The sequence below is a fragment of the Triticum urartu genome, chromosome 1A, assembly GCF_056163025.1.
Source record: "Triticum urartu cultivar PI428250 chromosome 1A, HENAU_Tu73, whole genome shotgun sequence".
NCBI classification, from domain to species: domain Eukaryota; kingdom Viridiplantae; phylum Streptophyta; class Magnoliopsida; order Poales; family Poaceae; genus Triticum; species Triticum urartu.
In genome coordinates, this window is record NC_141873.1 from 566,145,677 (window position 1) to 566,157,225 (window position 11,549).

At 56.6% G+C, this 11,549-nt stretch overlaps 1 protein-coding gene across 1 annotated transcript in view; it reads right to left on the reverse strand.

The window, feature by feature from the left end:
* Positions 1-6,381, reverse strand: part of LOC147992821 (uncharacterized) — a 37,246-nt gene extending 30,865 nt beyond the window's left edge. The window contains exons 1-3 of the mRNA XM_087543118.1: positions 5,494-6,381; positions 3,915-3,999; positions 3,694-3,760 (exon numbers count right to left, since the gene is read on the reverse strand). Coding sequence (XP_087399244.1) covers positions 3,694-3,760; positions 3,915-3,999; positions 5,494-6,381 — 1,040 coding nt within the window. The remainder of the gene's footprint in view (positions 1-3,693; positions 3,761-3,914; positions 4,000-5,493) is intronic.
* Between the last annotated feature and the right edge of the window lie 5,168 nt (positions 6,382-11,549).

An 11,549-nucleotide genomic window follows, 5' to 3' on the forward strand; every position in this document is an offset into this window, starting at 1 on the left:
CTGGGCCGAGACCCAGTACCTGCCGCCGGCTCCCGACTCCACTAATTGGCGCATGCACTTCGATGGGTCCAAGATGCGCACCGGCTTGGGAGCCGGCATCATCCTCACCTCTCCCAAAGGCGACAAGCTCAGATACACGCTTCAAATCCACTTTGCCGCCTCCAACAATGTAGCCGAGTACGAGGCGCTCATACACGGGCTCCAGCTTGCCAAAGAGCTCGGCATTCGCCGGATCCTATGTTATGGCGACTCGGACTTGGTGGTTCAGCAATCATCCGGCGACTGGGATGCCAAGGACGCAACTATGGCAAGCTACCGCTTCATTGTTCAGCAGATCAGTGGGTATTTTGAAGGATGCGAGTTCCTCCACGTACCGCGAGCCGACAACGAGCCAGCTGATGCTCTGGCTCGAATAGGATCCACCCGGCAAGCAATACCAACCGGCGTCTCTCTACAATGCCTCCTCAAGCCGTCTATCAAGCCGTCTCCAGAGTCCGATTCCATCTTCGTGCCGCCTGACCCCGATGCAGCCGGCTCGAAGAACCAAGCAGGTGACCCGGGGACTTCGATAGTCGGGCCAGGGACGTCAGCAGGCGGCTCGGGGACTTCCGTAGTTACGCCCGACCCGGGGACTACCTCACCCGGCTCGGGGACTGCAGTAGTCGGCCCGGAGACTACACCAACACAACAGGCGGCGGCCGACTCCAGCATTTCACCGCCCAGGCCGCCCGCCCTGGTCGCAGTAGCCGTTTTGGCAATAGAAGAAGTCGCAACTCCGTCATGGGCTTAACCCATCCTCAACTTCCTAATAAACCAAGATCTGTCGGCTGACGAAGTAGAGGCAAGACAAGTCCAACGCCGAGCCGGAGCATACACAATCGTCAACAGAGAACTCGTCAAGCGCAGTGTCACTGGAGTCCTCCAGCGATGCTTGAGCAAGAGAAGGGCATTGCAATCCTCAGAGAAATCCACCAAGGAGAATGCGGCCACCATGCGGCCTCAAGATCACTCGTCGCCAAAGCCTTCCGCCATGGTTTCTTTTGGCCGACTGCTTTCGATGACGCCAAGAAGTTAGTTAAACACTGCAAAGGGTGCCAACTCTTCAGCTCCAAGCAACACATGCCGGCTTCAGCACTCAAGACCATTCCCCTCACTTGGCCCTTCGCCGTTTGGGGACTGGACATGGTGGGCCCATTCAAGACGGAGTGCGGCGGCATCACAGATATAACAACTTGGTACGACGTGCCACACAGCATCATCACCGACAATGGCACGAATTTCGCGAAGGGAGCCTTGGCACGTTTCTGTGCGACGCAAGGCATCCGGTTGGACCTAGCGTCCGTCGCCCACCCGCAGTCAAACGGCCAGGTCGAGCGAGCCAACAGCCTCATCCTTTCCGGCATCAAGCCCCGACTGATCGTACCACTGGAGCGTTCAGCCGGCTGTTGGCTCGATGAGCTGCCGGCTGTCCTCTGGAGTCTGCGCACTACACCAAACAAGTCAACCGGCTTCACTCCTTTCTTCCTCGTATATGGTGTCGAGGCGGTCATCCCAACTGACACCGAGTTCGACTCGCCTCGGGTAACCATGTACATGGAAGCCGAGGCCAAGGAAGCACGAGAAGACGGCGTCGACCTGCTGGAAGAAGGCCGGCTGTTAGCCCTCAGCCGGTCCACCATCTATCAGCAGGGCCTGCGCCGCTACCACAGCCGGAAGGTCAAGCCAAGATCCTTCCATGAGGGCGATCTTGTGCTCCGGCTGATCCAGCGAACAGCCGGCCAGCACAAGCTCTCGGCCCCTTGGGAGGGCCCCTTCGTCATCAGCAGAGCCTTAGGCAACGACTCCTACTACCTGATCGACGCGCAGAAGCCGAAGGCACGAAAGAGAGACGACTCCGGCAAGGAGTCGGAACGACCATGGAACGCCAACCTCCTCCGAAGGTTTTACAGCTGAAATGCAGTATGTATCACGCTAACTTGTGTACTAAGTACGAGACAATAGGCCCCCTGAGGAGAGCTCGAGGACTGCCATCTTTTATCTATGAATGAAGAGTATCATGCTTATGACCTTGTCATTACATTTACTTGTTCCGTCCAGCACCGGGGTCGACTAGTCGGCCCGGGGACTGGCCGACTGGACTTATATTAGAAGTCCTACCTGCGGTCAGACAAGTAGTGTGCCGGCACCCAAGCCTTCTCTTGCCAAAAGTCGCAGTTCGAAGAACCGGCTGTCCGGCTGGCACGAGTTAAAGGTAGGAAAGGACGCCCACACGAAAAACGGCTAGGGACTAACGGACTAATATAACAAAAGCCGGTCTCTCTTCCACCACCGACCGACTACCAGAGTAGCCGGCCGGCCGGCTTCCATTCACTTCACTTCAATCCAAGAAAGCTCGAGTAATTGCCTCCCCAAAAGGGGAAGGCGGCAAAGGAAACAGCCTAAGGATAAAAAGCATACGTGAATGGAAACCAAACATGCACAAGTTAATATTTACATAAAAGACCTTCAAAAGGCCAGCATTCAACATAGTTTGGATATACCCCCAGTGGATGGAACTGCGGAAGCTTAATAAAATTGTTCAGAAGGCAACAAGCAGGAAAAAACAAGGATGGCAGATTAAGCCGGCGGAGCGACTGACGAGCCGGGCAGGTCGATGGAGACGGCAGTGCCGGCTGGAGGAGTGGCTGACTGGCGAACCTCGGCATGATCACCGCCTCCCGCAGAAGGCGCGCTTGCGCGCGCCCCGTTGCTGGAGGCACGGTCAGGCTGAGGCTGGCTGGCTGTTCCACCAGCCGGCTCGACGTCTTCGCTTTCCTCTCCTTCGTCGTGTTCGCCTTCGTCACTGGAGGCGATCTCTTCTGCCGAGTCTTCACCCGCCGCCGGGTCCAGCCCGAACCACTCCTCCGGCTGGGCAACGCCGTCATCATTAATCTCGGGAGCGAAGACGCTGATGTCAGTACACTCGGTGATTGTCGATGCGCGCTGAGCGATAGCCGGCCGCACCTCCGCTAGCTCTTCGTCGGCCTCCAGCCGCCAGGTGCGCAGCTGGTCCAGGTTCAGCCCCGGATACCAAGCTCGGACGAACTCCAGCGCCCGCCCAGCTCCAAGCCGGGCCGCCGACGCCTTCCAGGCCTCGAAGCGGCCAACCGCAACCTCCAGCCAATCGGCAGTCTGACTCGGGGTGCGGGGAATCGTCTCGCTTGGCCAGAGGGCGGCCAACACCTACGCTCCAGCGCGCTGGAGGCGGCGGAGCATACGATGAGCCGGCTGCAGCCGCGCTTGGACCACCAAGAGTTGCTCTTCGAGCGACCTACTTGCGTCCGGCGCGACTTCAACCCCCGCCTGCCGGCGCGCTTTGCGATGGGCCTCGATGGTTTGGGCGGCGAAGACGGAGTAGCCAGGAAAGTAGTCTGCACAGAGAATAAAAAGCAGCTCAAGTCAGAACACAAGTCAGGCGGCAAGGGGCAGGCAAGGAGCGAGGAAAGTGGCTTACCGTCGATCAAATCCTCAATACGGCCGAAGCCTTCATTCAGCGCTTGCCTGGTCTCGGCCCAGCCCGCCGCTTCAGTCTCGAACTCGGCCTTCAGGGCGGCTTCGTTATCCTGCGCCTTCTTCAGAGCCGCCTTGTGGCTCTCCTCCTGGTCAGCCAGCTTCTTGGCCAGGCGGTCATGCTCCAGGACAAAGGCGTCATACTCGGTTTCCCTGGCGCGAAGGGCGGCCTGCGCCTCGCTGAGCTGCCCCCTTAAGTCGGCATTGGCTTCTGCGAGCACGAAAGACAAAAGAAAAACCAGTAAGGTGAAGTCGTCGGGAAAGATCCGACCCGACTGCTCAGCAGTCGGCCCGAATCTCGGGGACTACACCCAATGGGTGCGCTAACGCGCCCCCACAGGAGATGAACGAAACCAAGTACGTACTCCGGCTGCTGATCAGGTCTTCGGTTCTCCGACCCAGCTCCTGAGCCTGGGAGTTGAAGGCGGCAGTGCGGAGGTTACGATACTCCTGGAAGATTAGACAGGATGCGAGAATAAGGTAGTCGTTAAGGAAGATCCGACCCGACTGCTCAGCAGTCGGCCCGAATCTCGGGGACTACACCCAGTGGGTGCGCTGATGCGCCCCCACGGAAGAAATCAAGAGAACAAAACAACCAAAGATAGAAGACTCACCCGGATGACGGCCCGTGTCGCAAGGAACTCCTGGATGTATTGCTGCAGCGAGGCGGCTTGGGCCTGAAGCCGGTTCCGAACCTCTTGGGCCGCCACATTCAGCTCGCCCGTCCCGCCGTTGGGAGTCCACTCGGACGTGCCGGTGCTGGCCACCTCCAAGGCCTCCGCCGTCTGGCTGGCACCCGTAGCTCGGTGCAGCTCCGGCGCAGCGGTGCCTCCCCCTGCGCGCCGGCACATTGCCGGATGCACCTTGAGGCCAGCTCCTGCTTCCGGCTCACCCCCGGTCGGCTGCTCTGGCGCCGCAGCCGACTGGCCGCCTTGGCCCGCCCCGTTTGGCGCTGCCGGTGGCGCCCCCTCCACGAAGATCACGGAGTCCTCCCTCCGCTCCATCACCGGCGGTTCTTGGTCGACCTCCTCCAGCGGAGGCACAGGAATGTTGGGGGCCACGGTGCGGAGGGGAATGGCTAGCAGCGGAGGCTGGTTGTGCGAAGCCTCCGTCTCCGTCTCCACAGCTGCAGCCTCCGCCCGGGCCTTGGCTGCTGCATCGGCCTGCTCCTTTGTCGCCTGGGCGGCCCTTCGCTCCGCCGCCTCCCGCTCCTCCCGCACCTCTCGTGCGTTCCGCTCCGTGGCCTCCCTGAGGTTGGCGCGGGGATCCACGCGGCGGGAGCCTGAAGACCCTCCAGTCGGCCCGACTACGGAGCCGCCCGGACCCCGCTCAAGGGAAAGCGGCGCCCTGTCCGGCGAGCAAAGAAAGGTTTAGAAGAGTTTTCAATCGAAAAGAACAACAAAAAATATGTATCCAAATATGTATCCAAGCATTCGACGACTTACGCTGAGATCTCCTGCGGCTGCTTCACCGCCTTGCGGAAGCGGGCCGCCTTAGCGGCCGCCTCATCTCGCTTGGTCGCCGCCGTGGAAGCCTTGGACTTCTTCGGTCGGCTGCCGAAGAGGATCGACACGGCCCGGCGCTTCTGGGCGCCGCCGCCAGCAGCCGGCGCGGCGGACGAGCTCGCGCCTTGATGATCAGGCGCCGGCTGGCGGCGCGGGGCGACTTCGACCTCGGCATCATCCGGCCAGTCCTCGAAGCCGGCCGTGAGCCCCGCGCCTCCGGCCTCGTCGCTTTCCCCCACGATGGCGTCTTCCATGGCGGCCGCTCCCAAGTCCGGGTCGTCGGCGTCGTCCACCGTGCGGTCAGGGACGAGCTGGCACTCTATCCCTGCGGCCCCGGTCGTCGGCGGAAGGAGAGGGTTCTGCTAGGGGCAAACCGACTGATCAGAGGCTGGCTATCATGAGGCCAGCTACCAAAGGAAGAAAAGAAGAAAGAACTTACGACGGGCGGAGGGTTGGCGCGAGAGTACGGCCCCTTGCCGTACCGCCAATCCTCGAAGAGCTTGCAGTTGGAGATATAGTTCACCATGTAGGAGACCTCCGCATGAGGCATCTCCCTGGTGCTCAGCCGGCTTGGGTCGAAGCGGCCGCTCATCTGACAAACCATGTGAGGCCGGCTTTGGAGGGGAAGAACCCGGCGCTCCACGAGGGCGGCCACCAAGTCGGCTCCGGTCAGGCCCTCCGACTGGATCATCACCCGAAGCCGAGAGACGGCTGCGTTCCCGGCCTGAGACAACAACCTAGCCCGGTAGCTCCACGAAGGTCGCCTCCCAGCCGGCGGGCTGGCTTCATAAGCCGGCAGGTTGACGTAGTCGCCTTGCTGCGCGACATTCTTCACGTAAAAGTATGACTTCTGCCAGAGCTTCACCGACTGGATCAGCGGGATAGGCGGGAACGGGTTGTTCTCGCTCGCCCGCCTCATGGCAATAAAGGCTCCGCAAGGGGCGGGCACGCCCGCGACGACGGTGCCGAGCTTGCTTTGGAGGAATTTCGCCCAGAGCTCGAGCGTCGGGAGGACCCCAAGGAAGCCTTCGCACAGCGTGACGAAGGCCGACAGCAGCATCACCGCGTTGGGCGTGAGGTGATGCGGCTGGAGGTTGTAGAATTCGAGGAAGGCTCGGAGGAACCCGCTCGCCGGAAGGCCGAAGCCGCGCAGGCAGTGCGAGCGGAAGATCACCCGCTCGCCCTCCTCCGGTGCCGGAGAAATCTCCTTCTCCGGCGCTAGACGAACCTGAACAAAGTCCTCGCCGGGCAGGCGTCGTGTCTGGCGGAGGAACTCGACGTGGTCCTCATGGACGTTGGAGCCATCCCACGAGCTTGACAGCGCCATGGGGCAGCGCGGCAAGAAGCAAGACGATGCGGCAGCGGAACGGCGCGGCAAAGAGTTACTGCGGCGGCAGGAAGGAGAAGACGGAAGACGGGAGGGGGCGGAGCGAGGGAGAGCGTGCGTGCCTCTACCGCTCCCCCTCCTCCCCCTACTTATAGACCGCGCGGCGGAGCCGAGGAGGCGTGGCGTGGGGGAACGTGGGGATCAACTGTGCCCACTCCCCCACGTCCCGCGATTATTACGCCCTAATGGCGTAATAAAATCGCTGCGGGAAGGCGAGCGGTCCGCATGGGTCGCAGAAGATCCACGCTCGGGCCGAGGCCTAGTAGTGGCGGGCCCGGGCCTGCGGCGGCGTCCCGTCGCGCGCGTGCACTGGCAGGGTTTCCTTGCCACGTGGCCCGTAGGATGGCCTGCGGACAGCTCGCAGGTCGACCGCGTTCCCGCCTACGAGAAACGGAGCTCTCCGAAGTCGGCGCACACAAGCAAAGCCGGCCCCTCAGGATAGGAAGCTGACCAAGCTTCTCGTCCCTTTATCAGCCTCGAAGCTCGCTCAGCTTCGGGGACTACTGTCGGAGTAAGTGACCACGGGTAGCCTAGCCGGCTCCCCCTGGCCTTTCTGAAAAAATTACGAGCCGATCCGGCTCTCAAGAATCCAAGACATGGAGCCTCCTTCCCCTAGCCGGCTGTCTCCCAGGCCGGCTATCGGAAGGCGGCCCGACTTCAGCCCTCATGAAGAAAGCCGCGGGAGGGCCGGCTCCGAGGAGCCGGCTGCGAGAAGGCCGACTCCAAGGAGCCGGCTCCCATAAAGCGGTCGAGATCGTACCCTCGAAGTCTGCACCCACATAACGGCGATGTGACGGGGCGTGGCTACAGTAAGGCTGGCCACCCCCGAATCCCAGAGCACGCCAGGCACAGTGCGCCGTACGGGTGGCCATGACCCGTCTGGCGCAGCACTGTTGCCACGTTGACCCTGATGTCATCCACGACGGGCTGCCAGTACTGCCCACGGGCGGTGGGCCCCTTCGGGCAGAGAGACACCCGAAGGCGGCCAGACCTCCCCCAGTCGGCCCAAGATAGAGTCGGCTCCCCACAGCCGGCTTGCCACCTCCCTCGAAGAAGACGCCCCATTAAGGAGACAAGACGCGGTGGGGCTACAGTGATCGCCCACCGGGCGGCGGCACTGTAGCCACGCCCACTTCGATGAAGCCCTCGTCATCAGGATTGAGCAACAGTAACCAGCCACCGACAAGGCCCTAGCCAGTGGGGCCTGCCTATCGACCAAGGAGCCGGCAGCCGGCGGGACCCACTAGCCGGAGGGACCCAGCAGCCGGGGCGGAAGCCGGAGAGCGTAGACACAGACGGCTGGGCCCCGCGCCCAGCCGGATTACCATTGTACCCCGGGGGTAGGCCTATATAAACCCCCCGGGGGATCCATGCAAAAAGAGGATGAATCCCTGCTAGTCTCAGACACCACATAGGGAGGAGAAGAGAGCAAGCCGTGCCCTTCTTCCTCCTCTCGCCAAACAGCTCAAGGAGCACCGTGTAGCTACTTGTTCATCTAGTGACCATGCGGAGACCCCGTAGAGCAGGAGTAGGGGTGTTATCTCCACGGAGAGCCCCGAAGCTGGGTAAGATTCGCCGGCGTGCATGTCTTCGCCTCATCCCGTTTCCAGGCACCGGCGACGTCTTACTGGCTCCCACAATGATAAGCCACCTGTTTGCATATGTCGCACCTACCACCCGACACTGTAATAGTTAGGGTAGTTAATTATGTGTTTTGGCATTTGAAACGCGAAGAAATTTTATGTGCAAACAAATTCTTTCATGCCTTTACTGATTTTTAAAATTAAGTTATTCACAAACTAGTGATTCACACTAATTTCAAATAATTCAAAATTTAAACTATTCAAATTTGAAAACTACGGGCACTAATAGAAAGTTTGTAATTTTTTGTACCTAAAGCAAAAATATTCACAAAGAAACTCTAAATACACAAAAAAAAAACAACTCAAAAATAAATAAAGCAAAAAAAATAAAAATAAAAAGCCCGCCTACTAGGCCAGAGCGGCCTGCATACGACTAGAAGCCCAACCTGTTGTTGTTGGGCCAGGATGCAGGCCCGCAAAGGCCCAGTAGGCCAACAGGGCAGCACAGAACATGTAGGCCCAGTAGGCCTGCTTTGGAGAGGAGCTCGAGAGAGCTACCGCACGAGGGTTTATAAACCAGTGCGGTCGCCCCTCGGCTAGCGAGGTGGGACTAAACTTGCGCACCGCACCTGCGCCAGCGCACCCCCTTTAGTACCGGGTCGTGTAACCAACCGGTACTAAAGGGGGGCCTTTAGTACCGGTTGGAGCCACCACCCGGTACTAAAGGGGGTCGCTTCCCGCCACTTGGCCTGGCCAAAACAGGCCTTTAGTACCGGTTGGTGACTCCAACCGGTACTAAAGGCCCCTCCTATATAAACAACACTTATGAAAATTTCAGTTTCTCATCTGCTTCTTCTCCTCTGCACCGTCGCCCGCCGCCCCCGTATGTCTCCATCCCTCATCGCCGCCCCGTCCCCGTCGTCACAGCCGCCCCGTCCCGGCCCGTCCCGCGTCGTCCCCGTCCCCGTCGTCGCCGCCCCGTACGTCCCTGTCGTCGTCGCCGCCCCGGCCCGTACGTCCCCGTCCCCGTCATCGCCGCCCCGTCCCTGTCCCCATCGTCGTCATCCCCGTCGTCGCCGCGCCCGTCGCCGTCCCCGTCGCCGCCCCCCGTCGCCTCTCGCCTCGCCGGTGAGCGCACACACACACACATACATTTTTTTTGTTTTTTAGTTATACAAATAGTTAGAAATTTTTCTGTTTTTTAGAAATAGTTAGAAATGTTAGAATTGTTAGAATAGTTAGAAATGTTAGAATTGTTAGAATAGTTAGAAATGTTAGAGTTGTTAGAAATTTTTCTGTTTTTTAGTTATAGAAATAGTTATAAAAAAGTTAGAATTGTTAGAAATTTTTCTGTTTTTTAGAAATTGTTAGAAATTTTTTTATTTTTTAGAAATAGTTAGAAATGTTAGAATTGTTAGAATAGTTAGAAATGTTAGAATTGTTAGAATAGTTAGAATTGTTAGAATTGTTAGAAATTTTTCTGTTTTTTAGTTATAGAAATAGTTATAAAAAAGTTAGAATTGTTAGAAATTTTTCTGTTTTTAGTTATAGAAATAGTTATAAAAAGTTAGAAATTTTTCTTTTTTTTAGTTCTAGAAATATTAGAAATGTTATAGAAATGTTAGTTATATAGAAATGTTAGAAATTTTAGTTATCAAAATCCAATCATTAAAAAAATGTTACTTTTTGCGGGCATATAGCTAGTATTTGTTCTCGACGATGCCCGGCCCGCATCCTCGCCGTCGACCCGTCCGCGACGACGTCCGGTTGACCCATGTCCGGGACTGGGCTCCGCGGAGCTGGCACTGGGAGGTGCTGCCTGGAGGGGCGCGCCACTTGATGAGGAACCCGGCCCCGGGTCCCGTCGTCGACCCTGATCTCATTTGGTGGCGTTCGCGTGGGCTAGTTTCGGTGCGGAGGGAGCCGGCCCCGCCGGAGGTGGTACGTCGCCGTGTCAGGGAGGAGGACGAGCACGTCCATCGCTACATGGTTGCGTTAGATGGCGGCAGGTTCTCCAATACCTGGCAGTTTCTTCAGGGATCTCACTTCAGCTATGATCCTGTGAGGGTTCCTTCTCTTTGGGTGTCCACCGCCCGCGCCGCATGAACCGCGAGTGTCCTAGATTCTTCTATAGTATTCGATCTTTATTAGCTACCTAGCCAGTGATGTACTCGATATATAATATTCAAGATGATGTATTCGAGATTATATATTATTGGAGACGATGTATTCGAGATTATATCTATTATTCGAGACGATGTATTTGAGATTATATCTATTATTCGAGACGATGTATTCAAGATTATATCTATTATTCGAGACGATGTATTCGAGATTATATCTATTATTCGAGACGATGTAATTTGAATACTAAATTGTTTTATATTTCTTTTGGCATAGTTAAATAAAAGCTATGGCAGACAATACCGACAGAGAGGGAGAACAGACCATGTTCGATATAATATGCGGGCCAGATGATGATCAGAGTGAAGAAGATTATGACGGCTCCGAATTTCTAAACAACACCGGAGAGGGTGATATGATATTCGATCGCGACGACCGAATTGATGAAGTCATGAACTACGATTAAGACAACACCAGAGAGGTATATATATTTATATAAGCAGGCATCTGGTGACCATCACATGTCTTAAATGAGTTGAAGATATATTAACGAATCGATCTTTCTTCTTTCAGCCATCCGGATCGAGCAAATCTTCAGGCAACAGGACGAAACGAGGACCGAACAAAAAGTTGAAGGAGGGCGTAAAGTATAATATCGAGGCAATCAAACCTAATGGCGAACCATTAGCGCCTAAGAAGATTGCGGACAAGTTCGTTCGTCAGTGCGGAGTTCTTGTGAAGGACCAACTCCCGATCTCCCTTCAAGAATGGAGAGAGCCAGCAAAGCCAAGTCCAGATCTTACTTTTGTCGACGACAGACAAAAAAGTCTGCTTTGGGATACTCTCATGGAACATTTCACCCTACCAGATCATTTCACAGAAGCAGATGTGCAGAAAGTCAAGGACGCTGCTCTTAGGAAGATGGCGGTTGCATTCAAGAACCACAAGAATCGTGAATGGGACAAGTACGTCAAGGGAGGAAGGAAGACTCTAGTATTCAAGGGAACACTAGAGAATCAAAGTGCTCATTGGGATGATTTCGTGAAATTGAAGGATTCAGAATTATCTAAGGAACGGTCAAGAATAAACAAGGCCAATGCCGCAAAAAAGGATAAGTTCCATAAGCTGGGGCCAGGTGGTTATGCTGTGGGAATGCCTAAGTGGGATAAGTCTGAGAAAGAGATGCTGGATGCAAGTGTCACTCCAGAAACATTGAGCTGGCCCCCTAGGTGCATGAGTTGGTTCTATGCGCATGGGGGAGAGTTGGACCCGAAGACAGGCAAAGTTTCCAAGAAGGCATGTCTGGACGGAGCCGAAGATAAGCTACTTGTTGCAATAGAAGAGGCTCGATCCGGGTTGTTCGAGCCCAACAGAGAGAACGTCGAGCTTACGTGTGCCCTG